The sequence below is a fragment of the Vicugna pacos genome, chromosome 11 (genome assembly GCF_048564905.1).
Source record: "Vicugna pacos chromosome 11, VicPac4, whole genome shotgun sequence".
NCBI lineage: Eukaryota > Metazoa > Chordata > Mammalia > Artiodactyla > Camelidae > Vicugna > Vicugna pacos.
In genome coordinates this window covers 73,532,942-73,555,940 of record NC_132997.1, presented here as the reverse complement: position 1 = coordinate 73,555,940, position 22,999 = coordinate 73,532,942, and the positions used below count along the sequence as shown (strand labels likewise).

General features: G+C 42.6%; 1 protein-coding gene across 1 annotated transcript in view; it reads left to right on the top strand.

Annotated features, from left to right (window-relative positions):
* BLNK (B cell linker) overlaps nucleotides 1-22,999 on the top strand; it is a 72,767-nt gene that overhangs the window by 8,173 nt on the left and 41,595 nt on the right. Inside the window, exons 2-3 of the mRNA XM_006210580.4 lie at nucleotides 14,523-14,588; nucleotides 17,310-17,359. Of these exons, the coding sequence (XP_006210642.1) occupies nucleotides 14,523-14,588; nucleotides 17,310-17,359 (116 nt within the window). The remainder of the gene's footprint in view (nucleotides 1-14,522; nucleotides 14,589-17,309; nucleotides 17,360-22,999) is intronic.

Below are 22,999 nucleotides of genomic sequence, written 5' to 3'. Positions count from 1 at the left end.
CAGAGTTGGTCTTATGTATAGACTAAGCATATAGGACCAAGTGGTGTAATTTAAGAAGTGCCCCCAGAAAGGTGTTTTTGCTGCACTGGAGAGATTATGAACTTTGGAATCAGGCAGCCCAGGGGTTTGAATGCTTGGTCTGCACTCACTGGCTCATGGTCTCTGAGAAGGTCACTTAATCCCTTTTAGTCTCAGCCTTTTCACCTGGAGAATGGGAATAATAATATATGATATACTGGGGGGCGTTATGACAGTAAAGGTATCAAATAGACAGTAAGAGTTCAGTGAACGTCCCCTTCCCAGAGATCCCTGCTGGCCTGGGCGTTCCTGTGGCCCCAAATTGTACTGTTAGAGAGACATCCTCCTGGGATAAGGCAGTGTCCCAGAGCCCTGGTTCAAAGTTAAACATCACTAAATGTAACAGGTTAAGGCGATAAGCCCTTACCTGTCACTAACACCCAGGCGGGAATCTTGTATCTGACGTGGGGGCAGAGAGCTCTGCTCCTCTGTCTCCCACACAGCAGTGGCTCAATCTAAGGTTGTTGGCGGAAAGAACAGAACATTGTTCAGGAAAGTGATGATAAGAGGGAAAAGGTCATAGGAGAGAGACCGCACCTAAGTCAAGGGCGTTCCCTCAGGGAGGCTGTGACTAAGGGTGTTGGGACAAGAGGTTTAGAGAGTTGAGCTCAAAGGTAGAAGAAAATGTCCTCTCCCACGAATTGGTTGTTTACAACTTTACTTGGTTCAAAGTATAAAAAGCTACAGGATGAAGAATAACCTTTTAAGCACGTAAAGCACATTAAAGACCAAACCCTGGACAGGAAGGAAACAGTTATTTTTGATGCAAATAACTAATATAGAATCAAACGCAAACATGAGAAATAAACTTTCAAAAAGGAAAATGGCAACTGTAATACCAAATCATTAGAAACCCGCACCCTCTACATAGATGTGACTATTTTGCCTTTTAAATTATTCTTACAGCCTGTACGGGGTCAAAGTTCTCTTTTTACAGTGGAAAGACTTCTAATTTCATGTCATCACGACATCCAAAAAGCATCACAGTGGCCCAACCAACCCCAGATGATTGAGCCTAATTTACGTGATGAATGCTGAAAACAACTACCAACATGATTAAAACAAAATCTATTCATCTGCCTCAAAAGTAAGCTGGAAAAAAAAATCTACTTTAAAATCGCTGATGACTGCTTAAGGGGTATGAGGCTTCTTTTGGGGTGATGAAATAAATGTTCTGTGACTAGATAGCAGTGGTAGATGCACAGCATTATAAATTTACTAAATGCCACTGAGATGAACACTTTGAAATGGTTGAATGATGAATTTTACTTTATGTGTAATAAAGTACACATAAAGCCACAATAAGTAAAATTGATAATGAAATTATTTGCCATAAAATGTTGTATTTTGGGGACCCTTGATCATATTTTTGTTTGAACACTTAGGTATTGTTCTCAAGCTTTTTAAAAAATGTATTATTGATAAAAGTTTCTGGATGGTAAACATTTAAAAATTACAACGCTTTCCTCCACTTCAATCCCCACACATGATATTCCCCAATGTCTTTCTTTAAACTCAGATCCCAATGAAATGAGCTTAACTGAATCAAATTTTTTTCAGCATTATCGGAAATACCATTCCTCAAAATTGCTCTTTACTCCATGAAAATATCTTTGCTTTTAGCTATAGAAATGAATGCCCAAATGGGTGACAGTATTATATTGTGCCATGCAGACACAGTCAATTCATTTTTCCCCATTAAGTTTAATTTTTAAAAGAACATGCTTAAATTCTTAAAATATTCCTTTTCTAGAATTACATCGGATTACCTTTTTTAGAATTTTCTGAAAATTAATTATTTGTCATTTGGTCTTACAAATTTGAGAATCATCAGTTTCACACAATAATTTTCATGCTGGCAGAGGAGAGACTGTAAACATTGCAAAACTCTAGCTGTCACTGTCAGCACCTAGTTAGAACAATGAGCAAATCAGAGCCAAGCACAGTGACAGGATTTAATAACATGACTGTGGGGGGGCTCTTCCAAACCCAAGAGCCCATGTCACCTGTGGAGGCAAGAGACCCCTTTAACTTCTGTGCGTTTCACAACCTGCTTTCACAACCTGCTTTCACATAGTTTTAGGAAGACGCTTCCCTTGACCCCAGCCCCTCCCTGCTGCGTGGGTGGTGGGAGCAAGGACCAGAAGAGGAAGGAAAATGCTGCATCCCTACAGGCCCCTAAAATCAGGGATGGGGAGAGCCCGGCAATTTCTGCTGTCACATCAGGGGGCAGATCCTCTAAGACCTCTGTGCAGCTAGTGCAGCCTAGTTTCTTGCCATCTCATTGGCGTCAAGGTGGTGCGCCCCGCGCCTAAGTGCTAGGATTTTTTTGGAAAGGATTCGGGGTATTCGTAGGACCGTCCCTACTCCTGGTTGTGTCAAGTCAGCCCAGTTTCTGTCTGCTTATAACCCAGATCAGCAGTTCAGGCATGCCAAAGGCTACCACAAAATATTTGCAGATCTCGGTAGGAAAGAAAGAAAGAAATGGTAGAGCGTCTGAAGAAACTTGCAAATTACTTTCTCTGGTTAATAAGTGGTTAGTAGGACAGGCCGCAAGATGCTCGTGTGTGAGGTTCATGTATGCCCCCACCCCGGGACTCTTAGGTGGCCTTTCTGACGAGGGTGATGAGACGGGTGCCTGGGGCTAAGTGCCCAGGTCTCCCTGCAGCTGAGTTCAGCCACTCTACTTCTGAGCATATTCTGGACCCCAGAGAGACCCTACCACATCCCTTCCTGTCGCTTGCATGCACTGCCCTTTCTCTTTCCCCCTCCTCCTGCCATCTGTCCCTTCCTCTTTTTGCTGTGTCCCTCTGTAAAGCCTGAAGCAGGCCCCTAAGAGCCCACACAACCCTCTAGCAACAAGTCTGACTTTGGGGACCAGCAGCAGGGCAGCGATGGGGGCACATGTGTCCCCAGTCAAAACCACTTGGCTGGTAGAGGGATTGGGTGCCTTCTCCAGAGACAGAGAGGAAGGTGCCCAACGAGGCACCTGGTGAAGCTGGTCATCCACTGTTGTGGGGGATCAGCACACACCATCCAGGGGTGGCTGGGAGCACACGTTCTGGAGTCAGATGGCCCGATTTTGAATCCCAGCTCTGTCATTTATTAGGTGTGGGATCTGGGGTGAATTACTTCTCTGAGCACTTTCTCACTACAAAAATAGGGATAACCACAACAACGTGAATATACAATGTGCAAATACACCACTGAACTCTACTCTATTTACAATCATAAATTTTGTTATGGAGTTTTTTTTTCCCCCACAATTTTTAAAATGGGGATCATCAATAGGACCCCTATCTCATAGGGCTGCCAGGGTTAAATGAGCTAATGCATGTGAAGCACTCGGCACACAACTCATGCTCAGTGGGTGCTGCGTTCTCTGCTGCAGGCATTGATGATCCAAGCCTGACCCCTGGCTTGGACTACAACCATGGCTCTGGCTGTGACATAAGAAGACAGAAGGCATGATCTCTGCCATAGAAAAGCTGGCCCTCCAGCAGGAGACTCAGGCCATGTGCGGACAGGGAAGGAGCAGGGTGTGAGGGGAAGACTGGAATATCCTCAATAATTAATCTCAGGGAAACATCAGAATTTCCCTGGAATTTAGTGTCCTCTGTTCCAAGAGGAGGTTGACCCAGGATGTTCCTCAAGTCTCTCCAACCACCAAACCTCTGTTAACTACCTCAATGACAAGCAGAACTAGGAGCTAGGATTTCAGAGCTGTGTCATCTGAGACCAGCACTGGGACCTCCTGAGCCTCGGTATCTACGTCTGTGAATGGGGCTGGGGGAGCTACCTCACTCTGGGGAGGCCTCTCAGGTTAGCACACCATGGCAGGGGCTGCCAAAACTTCAGTGCCAGCTCCATGGTGGACTTGCTCTCCAGAGGGAAGTGGCTTCGGCTGCTGAATTTGCAAATCTAAATATAACACCAGTAATGCCACAGGAAGGCTGGTCTGGAGGAAACAGGGCATAAGGAAGCTGGGCTGGGACTAGAAGAGGCTGTGGGAAGGGCGGAGGAGGGACGCTGGCGACAGGACAAGGTCTGCTGTGTGCAAAGAACAGAATGGTCACTAAAGTGGCATTCTGGTCCAAAATGATGGTCGGTAGCCAGAGACTTCACTTTTGAGACAGAAATTACCCGAAAGGAAGATAGTTCGTGTGAACCAGAGAATCCTCGTGTCTGTCTCTCTCTGTCCCCTGGCCTGACATAGGTCAGGGGTTTCTGCCATGTGATACTCTATCGCCATGTGTGGAAGGGACCTCTCTCCTGCATTCCCGAAAGCAGGGCTTGTGTTCAGGGTAGTTCTGGATCCGTACAGGCCCTGTTCAGTCTGCACTCACTGAATATTTGTGGAATAAATAAGACAAGTATACATCTTGTATAAAACATGTAATAAACTTTAAAGGAGAGCCCCGCAAATCAGTAAATCAAATATCATTTTCATGTAATACTTTATATCAAAATTAATGCAAAAAAAATGCCACAATGAACAAAATATTGGCATTTTAAGTGAAAACAGGGCCAGGGTGGCTGAGTAATTTTGCCTCAGGCCCCCGTAAGGTAAGCACAGCCCTCCCAGCAAAGTCCCCTTTGAGAGCTGTTGGCCTTATGGCCATCAGTTCTTCCCTCTGTTCAGCTGAGGCCCTTAATAACTCCTAATGTTATCCCACTGTTTTGGGGATCCCACTGCTGTGGGCCTGGGCCCAGGCCCAAGAGAACTGCCTTCCTACTGGTCTCCCAGCCACCAGTGTCCCCATGCCCAGGCCTTCCTCCATTCTTCCACCCTAATCAGGACACACCTCTGAGTAAAGATTTCGAAACGTTTCCCGCTGCATGTAAGCCCCACCTCCTTGGTCTGACTAACAAGGCCCTTGATTGCCTATCTCTTCCCTCCCCAGCCTCATCTTTGATCACACCCTTCCCCCATACTCCCAATTCCTGACACTCATAGCTTCTCACTAGACTGCAAATATCCCAATTTCACCTCTGAGCCTTTGCATTTGCTATTCCCGCTACCTAGCTGCTGTTCCTCACTCTTTTGTCTGGTGAATTTCTATTTTCCCATCAGCAACCAGGTCACTTTGTCTTCAAACCTCAAACAGTCACTCCCTTTTTAGGGTCCTCACAACTCTCTGATCCTCCTTGTTCCCAGCAAAGAATTATGAGTAGTTTTCACTTGTTACCTATCTGATTCACATGAGTTTCTTTAAATTAGCTTGTATTGCTTTCATAAACTGAACAAACAAGACTATTTTCAGTTGAGGACAAAAACCAGTTTAAGATATGAGATCCAAAAGATGTCATATGAGCCAAATAATAGTTCAAAAATTGTTATTAGCATTGGAGATTAAATGACTGATAAGTAGTAATGCCTGGGTGCTATGAATTCAAGACATATAGAAATGAAATTTAGAGCTACAAAATACCTACACGTCATGCAATTCAATCTCCTCCTTTCACAGAGGCAAAATTAAGTGATGACTAGCATCACTCAGATTTGCATAGCCAGGAAGCTGCAGAGATTAGAGTAGAACCTGCTTCTCTGGACTCTCAATTCAGTGCTCTTTCCCTAAGTGGCCTCCCTTCCTGAACCCAAGAAATGACCTGGAAGGGGGAAGGAATGACCTGAGCTGGGTCTTGGGCTGGTGGGACGGAATGGGAACAACTGTGGGTTCATAACAGTAGGTTAATTATGTCTAAAGTTGATTGGGTCCAGGTTTTGAAGGCCTTTGAATGCCAAGCTAATGAGTTTGGACTTTTTCCTGCAAGAAATAGGGAGGCATCAAGGACTATTCATGAGTAGAGTGAAGTGATAAAAGGAGCAATTTAAGAAAATGAATTTGGGGAAGGGGAGAGGCTGAAGGTAGGGAGGTGAGATGACATAGTCCACTGTCCATGGATCACAATGGCTGTATCTGAAGGAGTGGACAGGAGGTGTAGAGATGGGTAAGATTCATCTAAAGATGAATTGATGCAACCGGTGACAGGAGATGAAGAGTCAGAGAGAGAAAAAAGGTCAAAGAAATCTCCGCACTTTCAAGCTTGACCATCCAAGAACACCAGATTACAAGGTTATTTCTTCTTTTGCTTACACAGATTGAGATTTTCTATAATGTATTAAAATAACAAAATAAAATATACTATAAAGATGATAAGCAGCATCTGAAAAAGAAATACAGACTCAAGAATGTGAGATCATTTAAACTCCTGATAAAGGAGGAAGTCAGCTAAAGAATCAGCAGACCTAGTGATGATCGTTACACTTTTAAAAATCCATTCATAGCACAAAGTAGTTAAGAGACTGGATGTTTACCCTCTGTACATACACCAAAGAAACTATTAGAGTGATTGCTACTCCGAACTGATCTCAGAAACATAAAAATTGGAGACACCAGGCCAGTTGTGAGGAGAGCACAGGTCGATATTCTAAGAGCAGCCACTCAAGTAGGTGTAGATAATTGACAAGCAGCGACCCGGGCAGTTCTGGGAGTTCGGAGTGAGACTGAATAACTCTCGGCCAAGACAAAAAGCCAGGCTTGATTCAGTAGACACTGGGGAGCTGCTGCAGGCCCTTGAGGAGGGAGTGGCCTGGTGAAAGCTGGGGTTTTAGAAACACCAGTTGAAGAGGCCCCAACAACCTTCCGAGTGTGAATTGGAAGGGTACGCTGCCGGAGGCAGCTTTTTCCTGGTGTGAAGGGGAAGCCATAGGCTTGGATCTCGGCTGTGGGAGAAGGACCAGCCCTGTAGATACTGAAAGGGTGAAACTCCAGAACTGGACTCGAGGTTAAGATGTGGGCATGAGGGAAGAGGAAGGATCTGTCTGATCTTTTTGTTTGCAAAGAGTTGCTTGAATATGAAACCCTCTTTAATCCATTCCTAAATCCAGATTAAATAGGGATTTTCTTAGGTCAACACTGCTTTAAATTCCACCTTTTCTGGAAAAACAGAGTGAAAAAAAAATGTACTAAAACCTGCCTTTTCATGGTCCTCTGTGAGTGCACTGAGGAGCTAAAATGAAAGCAAGATGTTTTCTGATTTTTTTTCACTAAACTAAAAAAAAAACTTCTTGCAGATGATACCATCTTTTAAATCATCTCCTGTATTTAATAAAAATTATTGGAAAGGTATTTTGTACAATATGAATTTTCCTGGACTAGTCTTTGTTGATCTGACCATATGCAGCTATCTTCCTTGTGCCCCTCGGTCCTGGTGGAGCTCTACATCCCACCAATTCATCCTTCCGTGGCTTGTGCTTTTCCTCCATGTACCTGGGGCTGTTCTCAGCCTGCAGACACCTTTCTGATGGGCAGTCAGCATCTGTGGGTTCCTCTCCAACCTGTGCTCTCTTAGCCAGCAGGTCTTCCCTGAAGCATCTACAAAGATCTATCCAAATGATGCTGCCAGTGCTTCTCAGCCTTGGCCTCACACTGGAATGACCTGGAAGCCAGCGGTCTACCAGGGAGACCTGGATCTGAGGATTATTAAAAGCTCCCCAAGTGACTCTAATGTGTAGCCAAAGTCAAGAGCACTTCTCCAGCCTAACTTTTCTTTCAAGAAGATGTACAGAGACTGCTCACTGATGAAAGCTTTTAATTTCAATTCAGAGAATACTCATTGAGTAAGGCTGGGCTCCTGGAGTCCAAGTCCCTGCTCCGATGCCAGGCTGCCTGGGAACAGGAAGCAGGCAGACAAGGAGGAGCTCTGTGCCCGACTTGTACCGATCTGAGCACAGGTGAAGGGAAAGCCTGCTCATCAGAACCCACAGCTGATTCTTTCTGCTCTTTCCCCCTGTTGAAAGCAGACATCACAACATTGCCTAAAATTCCTGTTTGCCCGTGTGTTCCTCTCCTGGGGAGAGAGTCTGGGTAAGACTCTCTTTGGCACCCGGGTATGGAGTAATGAGTAATAGATGCCGTTAAAGATATTTCGGGCAATAGAGGGCAGGCGAGAAGATACTCTGAAGGTTGGCAAGTCCTCTCTTTCGCTTTGCAATTAAGCCTGGCCTAGAAGGCGATAAATCTGCCCTGGCCCTTTAAAAAGTCCAGCAGTCTTAAGTTTTTATCTCTTAATTTAATTTTATCTCAGCAAGCACATCAGTTTTACTTGTACTAAACTTAGTGCTGCTTAAAATGCTCTCTCCTTACACTTGGATACAGATGACTGTATGGAAGCATTTGCCAGCATTAAAGGCCCCTTAAGAACCCAAAGTGTATCCAGCGCTGCTTCTCACCAGCACTCACTTCTCCTGGTCTCCTCAGGTCCGGTCTGGTCATCTCTCCCTCCGCTCAAGCACAGAGGGTCTGAGATCTCACTGCTTCCTGTCACACCCACCTGGGTCAGAGTTTCAGTTAAAGACCCTTCAGTTCGCAGGGGGAGGAAAGGTGACGTAAAGACTAGCTGGCTAAGCAGATAAAGCCTAAGGATGGTGCTTACTTAGGAAAATATTCAAGATATAGGTAGAGGATGCAGACTACAAAATGCAAGTATGATCTTAATTGTGTAAAATCTATACATATTATACATGTGTAGTAAAAACTTGGAAGGCTGTTAAATGAAATGTTAAAAGTGGGGGTTTAGACTTAATAATGACATTTTGAGTATTATTTTCAAATTTTGATACAATGAACATCTATTGCATACAGCTGCCATTACAGTGTCATACAAAATAATTTCACTGCCCTAAAAATCCCGTTCCATCTGTTCATCTTTCCTTCCCTCTTCCCAAACTCCTGGCAACAACTGATCTTTTTTACTGTCTCTGTAGTTTTGCCTTTTCCAGATTCCACTTGGAATCATACAGTATGTAGCCTTTTCAGATTGGGCTCTTTTACTTAGCATATATTACATTTTTAATCAGAAATCATCAGAAACTTGAAACTGTACAACCCATACTACCAGCCATTACTTATCCATGACTCCAAAAAAGAAAACAAAAAGAGTGGCTATCCTTTGCCATTCAAATTACAGGACCCCATCCCACCTTCACAGACTTCCTGCCCCCAGGATTCTGGGATTCCTGGGCTGCTCACTCCTCCCACTCTGGCTCTCACTTGTCTCCAGATCCATTCACTAGCCTTCTTGGAGCCATTTTGGTACAGATGGTTTGGCGCATCCTCTAGGTTCCATCTGGATTTCTTTGGCCACAAACCCACCCCTTATTTCCCCACAATCCTAACAGAGTTATGAATGCATAATAAGATTTCACTGGAATTTGAGGAATAACAGAAGGGAAGTACAACACAGAGAGTGATTTATATTTGCTGCTGGACAAGGCTTCCCTCAGTTCCTTGCCCGTTCTTCAGGTCCTCCCTGGTTTGCTTTCAGCCAGAAACCACTTCAAGTGCCAGCTCACCTCTGCACTATGGGATTCCTTCTAGAGGTCAACTCAATCTGTAGTCTAGGGACCAGCACCAGAAGGTTCCAGGAAGGCAAGAAACATCCCAGTACCACAGCCCAAGACCTGCCTACCACATCCTCATTTTCCTCACTTCCAGTTTCTGGACTGGAGTCTTTGCAGGATGAGTGACAGTGAGGACAACCCATCCCCAACAGACAGGGCTATGGTTGTGTCTTAGACCTAATGCCACCACATTCCGTGTTACTCTGTTTTCAAGCATCATATTAGGAACAGCAAAATCCCAGCCATGGTGCTGTGTTCGGTGCAGGTCCACTTACTTTTTGTTTACTGCACAATGTGAGGGGCATGTCCTTCCTGCAGCCCCTTCATCTCCACTCTGCAGCTGATGTGAAGTATGGCTCAAGAAGGAAGTATGTGACTATAAGATAAATAAAAATAGACAGGCACAAGGTAGTCTAAATCTATACAGAGAAAAATCAAGTCCCATAAAGAAGTGACAGTGTAGTAAAGCACACATCCAAATTGTGTTACCAAACTGACCACTCAGCTTCTCTGAAACTTTGCACTCGGGTTAACGAGGATTTTAATGTTCTCCAAGCAGGTATTTGCTTTACTTGGCACAACTAAAAGGCCTGCAGTGGAAAAAAGGTATGATCTATCAAAGGGTGGTCTCCTGACCGGTGGAGTCAGCATCACCTGGGAACTTACTAGAAATGCAAATTCTCCAATCCTTCTGCAGACCTATGCAATCAGAAACTCTGGGGGTGTAGTGAAACTCTGGGTTTCAGTGGCACTCCTGGTGATTCCAGTATAGTTCACTGTGAGAATCAGTGGTCTGTCAGATTCTAAAGTAAGCTGCTTCTCTTTGAAGGCAAAAAACTGCTGGTAACCTTCAAATGATGATTTTTTTTTTCTCTCTCAGGATATCATGGGATCTAAATGTACTGAGATTCTGGCCTAGCCAGGGCCACACTAATACAGTGTGTTGTTAATTAAATAAGTTTGTAGATATTAACTCAAAAGCTTGAAAAAAATGTTAAACAATGGCGAAGGAGAGAATATAAAATTTGACTTGGTTTATACAAAGAATAATTATAATTATTTCTATGACCTATTCACCATTTTTAAATGACAAAATACTATACTGCTTTAAAATTATGCATAAAATTATTTATGTATTAGTATCATTTTAAAACATGTTAGATAGGCTTTGTTCTTTGTTTTATTTTGTTACAGGAACATGGCTGGCTTTCACAACTTTAAAAAATTAGAACATTGTAATCCTATTATCCTTTTCCCAATCATGGAAGGATATCTCCAAAAGGAGTAATCAAAGTGAAGCTACTTTATGCCTTGCCTATTTTCACCCACGCACAACTTATCACAGTAAGGCAGCTGACATATAACCTGAGAGCAGCCTCTCCTGGAACAATCAAGTTGCCCCTTTCTTTGCTACTGCATATGCTTTAAGTTGTAGTAGAGAAAAAAGTGCTCCAAGATGGAGCAGATGGTACTAGAGGGCAGCAAAAGCTGTGCATCACACAGTCTATGAAGAGTTGATAAAATGAGCCGAGAGCATCACCACATCTTCTAGGTTTGGGGGACACTGAGTCGTACCAGGTAACATAACTTTGGTAGCCATAACTGAGCAGTCTGTGGACATGGGGATTTGTGTGAATGAGAGGTAGAGGGAGGAGAAAATTTTTTAACACAAAATGTGTAGTCTATGAAACAACTCAACAATTTAGTATAATTATAGATTCTAATTATAATTGTTTTAATAATCTATAATTAAAACTAATTAGGACATGCCAAGAAGCATTGAATACCAGGTTGAACACATGAGAAAATTACATCAAACTTTTTTTGCAATGATTTACATCTGTATATCTGCACCTACAGCAAAGTTGCTTATGTATATCAGCCCCTGGCACCCTGTTATGCTGCGTGTGTCACCCTCTTGACTAACTTCTGGTCGGGTCCTTCACTCTGGCTCATTTTGCTCTTCAACCTGGTTAGGTATTAACTTACGCTAGACATTCCATTCAGTTACAGTCAGCTTATAACCAGAGTTCCCCTCTACTCTCCACTTGAAATTACTGAACCCATTCCAGTCAATCCATTTCAAGCTCTCTCTCTCAGTGTCTCTTCCTCTCTACTCCCAGACCTCCTATCTCTCATTTTCCCTCATTCCTCCATCTCACAGATTCTCCATAGTTCCTCAGGAAAAGGAGCAAGGAGGTTGTGTAGGATATACATGAGCAAATCTAGAGTACTGCATGGTTCCCAGGCAACTCGAGGGTCCAGTTCGAGGGACACTCTAGTTCTCCAATGGGCCAGGTGGTCCTCTTCTCTCTCATCCATCCTCTTCTCTCTGCTGCTGAGCCTGGTGCTTTGCTGAGTTCTCACATTTATGGGAATCAATAGGCCCAGCTTCCCTAGTTGGGGATATAAAATGTGGTCTCATTTCCTTTGCTACCCAAACTATGACTTGGCACTGACCTCCCCACATTCAAACTTTGCCCTTCAGTGAGTCCCCCAGTTATGTAGATAATTCCCCAAGATGCAGCCTTAAAGATGTCGTGAAAGAAGTGTCTCCTATCTTTCTACTCCACCCTCCAGCCTGTCCTCCCCTCCCTTTGCGCTCCACCCCTCCATGCCTGTGGAATATACCCTACCACAAGCCAGGCCAAGGCTGGGTGGCAGATCCTGACAGGGTGCTACTGAAGAGTCAGGGACAATGGAGAGACGTTATCTTGTTGAAAATGGCTATGTGGATGGCTCTTCTCAGAGTGGAGGCGCAGGCCCATTCTCAAGTTCAGGGACTCCCCACCACTGAGAACCCCACTCAGGTTCGTCTGTGCTCTTCATGCCTCCAGGTCATCACAGTCATTAGACCTGGAAGGGAAAAGCACTCCTCCAAATCCCGAGTCTAAATTTCCATTTCTTGTTTGATAATCTCCCTTTTCCCAAGATGTTGAGAGTAGGAACGTGTATTCCCTACACAGTAAATCTCCCACCACCTCCTTGGTGCCCAGGGGCCCTCCGGAAACAACCACAGCAGAACATCAGCGTAGGAGAGTTACTCAGCCTTGAATTAACACTTAGTAGAGGACGTCAGCACGCCAAGCCAGGCGGAGTTCCTCTGACAAGCTGTCCTCTCTCTCATCCTCTCAACTGCTCCATCGCTACACCAAAAAGCTTAGCAGCATATGCACTGTAAATCCTTACATAACCCAAGAAAATATTTCTCCCAGATTCCAGTCAACAGGATTTCATAGACCTGTGTTAAGCTTAATTGTGCACCACTATTCATATTAGCTAACAGAAGGCCTAGCTCCCAGAGTCAGAGAAATCTGCCTTTTGTAATTTAAAAAAAATCCATTTTCCCCAAGAACAATGGCTATATACAAGCTTTACATTTCATTAACTGAAGGGCTCAATCAAGTAGTTCTCTCAGAACAAAGGAAAGGCTTGCCTGAAAGGTAAATTCAAATATGTTACTCTTTCAAGGCAGAACCATGTGAAATTTTACTTAGATATATTTTAAGTTAGAAAATTACTATGAAGAAAATAAAACATGGTCCTATACTCTGACCCTTTTTCTAATTTGTGAACTTTTTTAACTTCAGTTGGCTTTGAGAACAACCATTTAACAACTTCTTGCACATTTTTATAAAAATTTACGTACATACCAGCACAAAACACAGATCATGTGCACATTCTGAATTTTCCTTTCTTCTTTCTTTCTTTTCTTTCTCCTCATTCTACATTTTCATTTACCTTAATAATATCTTTTGAGGATTTTTACATGTCAGCCATACAAATGTATGTTTCTTTTTATTTTTTAAGGTCTGTTGTATTCCATTCATGGCTTTATCAAAGTTTATTTAACTAGTTCCCTTTAAATGATAAATGGGCATTTAGGTTGTTTCCAGGTATTTTAATGGGAGAGGCAGGAAAGAATAGGGTTATTACATAAAACTCTGGAATAAACTTGCTGATATGTATCTATCTGTGTAGTTTTGTGACTATGTTCATAAGGTAAATTCCTAGCAGTGGAATTTCTGGGTCAAAAGGCATGGGGGTTTTAAATTCTGGCGCATATTGATTGTAATAATTAACACTCCCAAGAGTATCTATATTTGCTTACTCTTGCCAACCCTGGGGATTATTACGCTTATTAAGTTTTGCCAGTCTGATAGGCAGAACATGATATCTCACTGCTGTTTCTATTAGAGTTTTAGAGCTCTTTAGATATAAGTGATGGTAAATAACTTTTCGTTAGTCTGTTGGCCACTTGTGTTTTTTTCTGTTAGCTATGTGTTCACATCTTTTGCTCATTTTCGTATTGAATTGTTTAAACATTTTTTTACTGAGTTGTAAGATTTCTTTGTTAGTCAAAACATGTAGTTGTTGTTATTATTATTATTATTATTATTATTATTATTATTATATGTGTCACAAATATTTCTTCCAGCATGTCATTTATCTTTTGATTTTGTTCTTATTACCTTTCTGCAAAAGTTTCAATATCTATGCAATCACATTCATTCATTATTTTCTTTATGGCTTCTGTGTACGTGCAATTTTTAAGCAACAATTTTTCCTGATTCTACCTAGTAAAGTTAACCAAAAAAAAAAAATCTTGTGCTTGATTTCAGTGTATATTGTTTCCTTCATTGTAGCTCCATCTTTGCAATGTTGATGCTCAGAGGACAATAAGTGATAAACAGTGATATGATATGATATGATATGATATGATATGATTAGAATGCTTTTGCTTCACATGTCTTCTCATAATACACTGGGAATTGGAATTACTCTTACATCCTGAGACTGACCCACACATCCGATAGACGGGGTCATGGCCCAGTGACCACACTCCTTAGAGAATCAGTCACACTTTCCTTCTACTCAAGTATAAGATAGTCAACCTAATAAAAAAAAAATAATTCATGCTATTTGGGGGTTTTATTGCAGGATTTTTTTCCTTCTTTTTTTGTGGTTCAAGAAGGATAGGAGACTTTTTTTTAAATCTACCTTATTAATATTTGATGTTTAATTTCATTTCTTACAGGCAGCTTCAAAAGATGGTCCATGATATTAAGAATAATGAAGGTGGAATAATGAACAAAATCAAAAAGTAAGTTAGATGCCATAGTACTAATGTAAGCACTTCTTTAGGTAAATGACATCTCATGTCAGCCTGTGCTGCATGGAAGAAAGCAAAGTTCTTTGTTACCTGAATGCAGAGTTGCAACCTCTTCAGCGTGTGACCCTTTCTTGCTCATGACCAGAGTCATGGTGGTCAGACCCACATACAGGAAACATGGTGAGTGAGTGGACGGTACTCAGGTACTTTGCTTTTCCCTCTCACTGCAGGAAAGGTGAGCTATGCCATTCAAGGTGCCTAGCAAACATCAAAAAAGATGTTTACAGAAACAGGACAATCATTTAGCTAAGGGCCACCAGGACATGCTTAGAGAAATCCAAAAGAGATATACCAGGACATAGCCTGTCTTCATTAGGATGCCACACCTGTTTTCCATATTTTGATTTCTGCTTTTTCAAATATGGCCTTAAAATTGTGTTTTCAATTGGCACTTGGAGAGGGGAAGTAAGAATTCCTTTTTTTTTTTTCCATTGGAAGGAGGGTAATTAGGTTTACTTACTTACTTACTCTTAGAGGAAGTACTGGGGATGGAACCCAGGACCTCATGCACGCTAAGCATGCACTCTACTGCTGAGCTATATATCCTCCTTCTGGTATCTCTCTTTTTTTTTTTTTTTTTTTTTTTTTTTTGGTCTTTGCTAAACTTAAGAGTAAGAAATCACTTTTCATGGAGTTTTTAGTCTGTAAAATATAAATGAGTCTCAATATGTATAAGTGATCATCAGAAAATAGTTTAAATGGTCTGCTCATGGGACAGCGGTCATCACATAGAGGAGGAGAATTTGTCTTCATGTGTTCTGTCCTATGACTGGGAGAATTGTTTGATTATTTTCATTTATTATTTCTGATACATATAGAATTGAAATGAGAGAGCCCTGCTAGTCATTGTTTTAATTACTAGTAATTCCAGATTAATTATCCCACAGTTGTGAATTTTACAATACACCAATTTTCTCAATAATGTAAAGTTTTGTATAAAATGTCTCTCTATTCCATAGCCAGTCAGACTTATAAGCAGCCATGGAGCTCAAATTTTTCCAGACAATTTCTATTTCATTCTGCCCATTATCTTCAAATGCACTTTTACTTGACAAACCATGTTTCTTCTCAGCTTAGAAAACACAGCTGCCACAGTCATGATCCAGGGTGAAGTCAGTGACCCTCTGGTCCTGAGTGCCCTGACTTTAAGCTCTTACTCATAACCAGGCAACAGGTGCTACCTTGAAAGGAGGAAGCGTGGTTAAGCACACTGGTTTCCTAACACAAGACCGTGACAGAGTTGTCACTGGTTCACGGCCGAATGAGAAACTAAGGACCCTGAAGTGTTGGGGGTTGGCGTGCAGCTGCTGGCTGCTCAGTGAGGCCCAGATCACTGGTCTGTGTTCACTGACCAACAGTCCTTTCTTGAATCTGTCTTTTATCCTGAGATGATAACCTTCATACATTTGGGAGTATTAAAATATCCTTTCTTTCTTTCTTTCTTTCTTTCTTCTTTTTTTCTTTTTTTAAGTGATGGCAATAATGGGCAATCATTGGTTTGTGTTTTTTGAAATCTTACTGGTCCATGAACAGACCTGGTACCAGACCCAGTTTTTTTTTCCTCCCTTCCTTTCAACATCTTGGACAATCTCTCTCTCTGGACCTCATCGTGGGTCTAATGACAATATCTTCCCAGCACACCCAGCTGGCTTGCTGAGAATTGAATGAAATAATAAACAGGAGAACCTGTGGGTAAACAAAATGCAGAATTTCTAGGCAAATATCAGTATTATTATTTTTGCAACATTGCAATTCTAATAAGGCTTATTTTTTGTAATCAAACGTAAATTTCTGTATTTTTTTCCAAAAAATGAAATATGTTTTGTACATAACAGTTACCTTATACACTGTGATATTTTAGTAAATGAAAGCTCCTGCTTTTTACATAGGTTTTATTTATATATATTTTAAATTTCACCAAGCAAATCATTCATAAGTAAAATGGGTAACTATTACTAAAAATAATACTTTACTATAAATTTTGACATTTGAAATAATGGAAGGGGAAATGTTGTCAGACTTACAAAAAGCCTAAAAACTGGGATATGTTTTTAAAATGTAATTTTAGTGAGTGGGGAAGGATTGTGAATATTCAGCACATTTTATACATGTGTGAAGACAGTAAAGTGGTTTTGAGAGTGTCTGAACAGTTCAGCTTCTACTCTAAATATCACAATCCCTAACCTGGAGACTCACTGCTCACTTATTTGGCATTTTTTTTCACTAGTGCAAAAATAATTTCAGTACAACCTACAACTAAAATGCTCATTGTAGCTAATTTTTCCTATTATTTAAAATGTTTATTAAATTATTTATTAAAATAGAGTTCATCTTCTCTTACCTTCCTATCAATCAATCAACATTTATCTTCCTTGAACCTCTGAACTCAGAGCTTTTTGTATTCTGACCTCTCAGAGCTCCTTCACCTCCCGACTTCACCTTTGCCAAGTTACAGCCACACTGCACACTGGAGAGGTGGGGAGAGATGGGAAACCTCTGACTAATAGCGTCGCTACATTTACAATGCATTTAGTCCAAAGGAAGCCATCATTCTATTAGTTAACTATCCGTTATCTCTATAGCTGTTAACATTATGGACCTTGACAACAGTCATCCTGCCCACTGACCATTTGTCTAATTTGTTGTCTATAGGTTGAAAGTTAAAGCACCTCCAAGTGTGCCTCGAAGGGACTATGCCTCAGGTAAGAGTATTTCTAAAATACTTGAAATACTTGGACTCTTTTTTTTTTTTACATTTTTATTGATTCATAATCATTTTACAGTGTTGTGTCAAATTCCAGTGTTCAGCCCAATTTTTCAGTCATACATGGACATATACACACTCATTGTCACATTTTTTTCTCTGTGATTTATCATAACATTTTGTGTATATTTCCCTGTGCTATACAGTGTAATCTTGTTTATCTGTTCTACAATTTTGAAATCCCAGTCTATCCCTTCCCACCCTCTACCCCGCCCCCCCCCCACTTGGACTCTTAACTAATCTAATGTTCATAATTACTTCTTGAAAGGGGAACAATGTTCTACTCATTTGAAAACAAAATGAGCCCATCCTAATTTTAAGAATGACCAAATCTATTAGGCATTGATTATAGTGGGTATGTAGTACTCCTTCAATCTATCCATTCATCCATCCACTCAACTATTTACCAAATATGTATTAAGTGTCTTCTGTGTGCCACGCACATACAAGGTCTTAGGTAGAAATACAGTGAAAGTAAGATAGATCTAGTCCCCACCCTCACAGAATTTATAGTCTAGAAGGGAAAATAGATGGTGTCAAAGCAATTACAATTCAGTGTGTTGGGGAAGAACAAAGTTCTATGGAAATATACCACAACAGTATCTGATCTAATCTGAGGTGGAGGAAGTGGAGGAAGTGGGGAACGGAAGGCTTCCTAGATGAAGAATTGCTAAAATGGATATTTGATGGCCAGTGAGGTGGGGTAGGGGGTAGAACAAGTCCTTGATGGCAAATAGTTACCCAGTTCTCTCAGAGTTTAGCCCCCAACCTCATTCCAACTAGGATCAACTTTGTCAGCAGAGAGGAGTTAGTCTTGAGATTGGTAGCATTTAGGGCAGTTGTGAGCCAAGTAAATTCCCCACCACATTTTCCTTTTCTAAAACAGATGTATTAGGAGGATAGGTCTAACATATCATTCTACTGGCTTAAACATAAAGATGTCCTGAACATGGACAGACCTATACAGCCCTCAGTGAAAACCACAGGGCTACAGACATCGATGAAGACTCTTCCTCTCCAGGGCAACAGCTAAAAGCAAATCACAGCCTTAACGGGTGATTACTATTTAGTTTTATCTGATTACAATAGTAATAAATCAGATAGCTATGTTCCTCTTGAGCACTAATGAAATCATATCACATTGAGAAATGCTGACCAGCAAACCAAGTTTGGTCACTGACCCACTGGACCACTTTCCAGAACTCACTAGGTCACAGAATATTTATTGACCTCACATTGCCAGTCAGTCAGCAAATCTAGACAGTTAGGGGATTCCTTTGCAGTTTGGAACTAAAAAATAAAGACCCTGTCCTGATCTTTAAAAATCTAATTTGTCTATGGCCATATCACCCTGAAAGCACCCGTCCTTGTCTAAAATAAACCTAATCAAAAGTCAGTGAGAACAGACACATTCTTCCCTTTAAGTTATAAAAAAAAAAAAAAAGAGAAGAAATCAAAGCAGACAACACCTGTTAAAAACCCAAAGATTTGATTTGAAAATTTGGACTCCTGGAGTCTCAGGCTTAAAAGGAGCCCTGAAGTCGGGTAGTCTAACATCCGATCCAATACTTAAAGCCACCCCACCACCATGTACCACTAACGAGGCCCACTTTCTGCTTGGACACCTCCTGTGATGGCCTCCCACGCCTGTCTGGTCCAGTCAGGGAGGGACAGCCCTGACTAGACACAGATATGATCCACTTCCCTGTGGCTTCCTGAGTCTGTCCAGATGGCCACACAGTACAAGTCTTTAAATATTAAAGGAAGTGGAAATAGAGCTGGTCTGTGCAACTTCAAGGATAGAATTAAGAAGTTGGATCATTTGAACTGTTTCTCCTCTAGAATAAACGTCTCCAGGTGCTTCAGCTATACCACATATTTTTTGATTCATTCAACAAATATTACCCAAGTGTGTCCTGTGTGATACTCACTGTGCTATATATGGAGTAGGGAATAAAATATAGTCCCTAACTTTAAAGCACCTAATGACTAGTGGAATGTCAGATAATAAACAAGAATGCCAACAGGTAAATATAAATTACTGAACGTGGTAACTGCTATGAAGGAACATGGCAGGTGCAGTGATAGGGAATCAGTATGGGGTGGGGGAACAACTGAAGTAATCAGGGAAGGTCTCTCTGAGGAGATGGCATTTAATTAGAGTCCTGGGGAGTGGGCAGGAACATCTGTCACTTTGTAGATGCCCCAAAAGCATTGGAGAGGCTGGACAAAAACATTAGGAGCTCAGAGGCAATTCATGGAAACCTAAGTGACTAATATATCTGATTTCAGGATGGGGGTCTCCTGGGGGGTCCCCTCATGCTCATCCCCTCACCCAGGCTCCTCCTTTCCCATACTTTTTACTTGGGTGAAAGATACATAGCATTTCTGACTTGTTCACCCTTTTGTCTAAGCCACACACACGGGGGGGGGGTCATCCTTGATTCTTCCTCTTCCTTCACCCTGTACAAAAAAATTAATCTCTAAATCCTATTAATTCTATCTTCGAAGAGTTTCTCAAATATCTTTGCTCCTCTCTGTTTACATAGCTAGAGCTCAAACCCTTGGCATCTCTTGCTTGTCCTCATACAGAAGCCTCTGAATAGTCTCCTTAGTGCCTGACTCCATGTGGTCCTCTCAGTCCCCACCAGAGAATTGTTCTGAAGTACCTTTGCTTAAATATTCTCATGGCTCTATATCCCCAACAAGAGGAACTGCAAACCACTCAGCCTGCACGCAAGGTCCTTCAACGTCTAGCCACCAACTGACTGTGTAACCTTGGACAACTCACTCTTCTCTCCATATCTATATCATGCAGGACTGAAGCAGATCTCTTAGGTTCCAGCCAAAGCTAATACTTAACACTCTGGCAGAAACACAAGTCTTGGGAGTCCAGGGCTCAGCGATGAAGCAAGCCTCTCCTACCCTTCCCTGGCTTTAGGAATTTGCATTTTCCAATCTCCCTGATTCTCACAAGTGTCCCCTTTCTTGACCTCAGACACCTGCTCTCTTCCCTAAAATCCCTCAAATAGTTTTTTTTAACAATTTTTAAAAATTTGGGGAGGGGAGAGGGGGAGATAATTCATTATTATTAGTTTTTTTTTTTAATGGAGGAACTGGGGATTGGACCCAGGACCTCATGCATGCTAAGTACGTGCTCTTCCACTGAGCTGTACCCTCCCTCTCCCGCAAAGAGTCCTGATATCAGTACCTTTGTACTTAAGCTCTCCTGAAACTCAGAAACATGGCCCAGCCGGGTCTTCTAAGCATTTGCTACTCAGAGTGTAAATCCTAACCTGGCAGCATCAGCATCGCTTGGGAGCTTGTTAGAAACGCAAAATCTCTGCCCCACCCTAAAACTAATGGATCAGAATTTGCATTTTAACAAGAACTCCAGGGGATCTGAATGTATTTTAAATTTGAGAAACCCTGCTATAAACCACCAATTCTGTCCTTATTCCTTCTCCTAAACTGAAAGACAAATTTTTTGAAGTTCCAGGATCTCAGACATTCATCCTGTTGCTTCACAGACCAGTGCGGCCTTGCCTAATCTCCCTGTTCTTACACTCAATCTCAGGAAAGGGTCCTTTTGGCAAAACTTCCATCATCTTCTGCAGTTGGTACCTCCCTTGGCAATCCCTGTCCCCTCCATGTTCCAGGAGCACTTTCAGCTACTTCCCCTGAGCCTTGGGGTCCCTGTGCAGCTGCAAGCTTAGTGCCTCAAAAGTCAGCCCCGACAGTTCTCCTGAACCCAGGGAGTCTTCAAGGACCTCAGAGGCTCCAGGCTTGGAGACCTTAGCCCACCACAGCTCCTGAGTCCAGGAGGCCCGTCAGGTGCTCACTGGAGGCGTGGGCAGATTTGGTCCACCACACCTCCTGAAACAGTCCTACCTGTTTCTACTGGACACTGGAATTATGCCTCTTTCCAGTCCCAGAAGCAAATGGCTTCCCAGACCCTTTAAGCCACGCCGGAAAGCCTGACTTTGGTGATGCCGACCTTCAGAGTGCAGAGGATGGAAAGAGCCAGTGCCCCCAGAGGTCATCAGACAAGTCACCGCAGTCCCTCCTCTAGGTAGAGTGCGGAAGGACAAAGCGTGAATTATACACAGAATGGAGGCCTGGACCTCCTACAGATGCAGGCCAGCCCAGTGTGCAGCCTGCTGCTTCCACTTTAGACCCCGCTGCTCAAAGGGACCTCACAGTCCACCGAGCAGAGAGCATTACTCCCGGATAGCCGGTGTTGCTGTGGGAAGGGAAGAAGATGTTCAAAACATACTGGGCATTTGCTCTGTCCTGGGCTTGACAGACATTAGCTCATTTAATCTCCCATCAGCCCATTGTATAGAAATGACTGTCTCAGTTTCACACGTGAGGAAAATGTGTCTCAGGAACATTATATATATATAACCTGTCCAAAGATCCCGTGGTCACTAACAGGAAAACCCACCACAGGCTCCCACTCCGCTGCTCTCCCTTTGATCCAAGCTGGGATGGTTACACTTTTCTGGGGCGCTTCTTATTTCCTATTCCGAAAGCCCCAGCGCCTCTGATGTTGACACCAGAACCTGCTTCCTGAGCTTTCAGAGTGGAACAGCCTCCTGTATCTTTGAGTCTGAGGTCTGGCTTGAAAGGGGGTGGGGGAGGATCAATCATGGTGTCCCCATAGTCTTCTGAGGTCATTTCAGAAGTTCCACTGGTCGCTTCATAAACCCCTGAGAGGTCAGAACTGAACAAGGCCTCTCTCCTTGTACCCTAGGGCCCTGACACCCAGGAGCTGTTGTGTCCCCAGGGGGTCCACCTTCTCCTCCCCACCACCGATGTCATACAGAGAGAGATCAGAGTAATGATAAAGAGGCAAAGGAAGGTCCTTGGACAAGGACTGCTGGGTAAATGCCCACCATAGAAGCACAGAGCATGTATAACAACTCTTTGTCCACAAAAAAGTGAAATATAACCTGCTTTTCCCCTGTTCTGGTGTCCTTAGTGAAGCCAGTATTTACTTAATTTGTTGTCTCCCTGGTTACCCTCTCACTGGTGGTACCAGCAGAGCTGACATGGGGAGAGCTGTATTCGACATCAGTCCTGCCTCATGGAACTAAGAATAGAAGAATGAAACTTGGACTCATAGGTATTTTAATACCTAGAAAGTTCTGAAACATCACCCCATCCAAGCTGCTCATGTTAGGGATAAGTAGAGACCAGAGAGGCATAGTGACTGCCCCAGGTCAAGCAGCCAGCTGATGACCAAGCCAGGACTGGTCCCCCATTTCTGTACCCACCCTTCCTGCTAACAGGGCCCTGTGAAGGATGAGTGAATATACAGACCAAGGGAATTTCTAAAATGTTAAGTATTTAGATGCAAGCCACCTCACCCAGCCAGCCTGGATCCGGCCTTGGCCTCAGCTCCCCTCACTAAGTTACATCCCTTTCTCCCCTCGGGATGTACCCAGTGCGACTGTCAACTTGCCACCTTCCCCGCAGCCTCTGTAGTTCTGCTTTCTGTTCTTTCCCTGTGTCTGTCCCCACACCGCAGCCAGAACACCTTCCTTCCTTCTTTTCTTCCTGCGTCCTGCTGAGG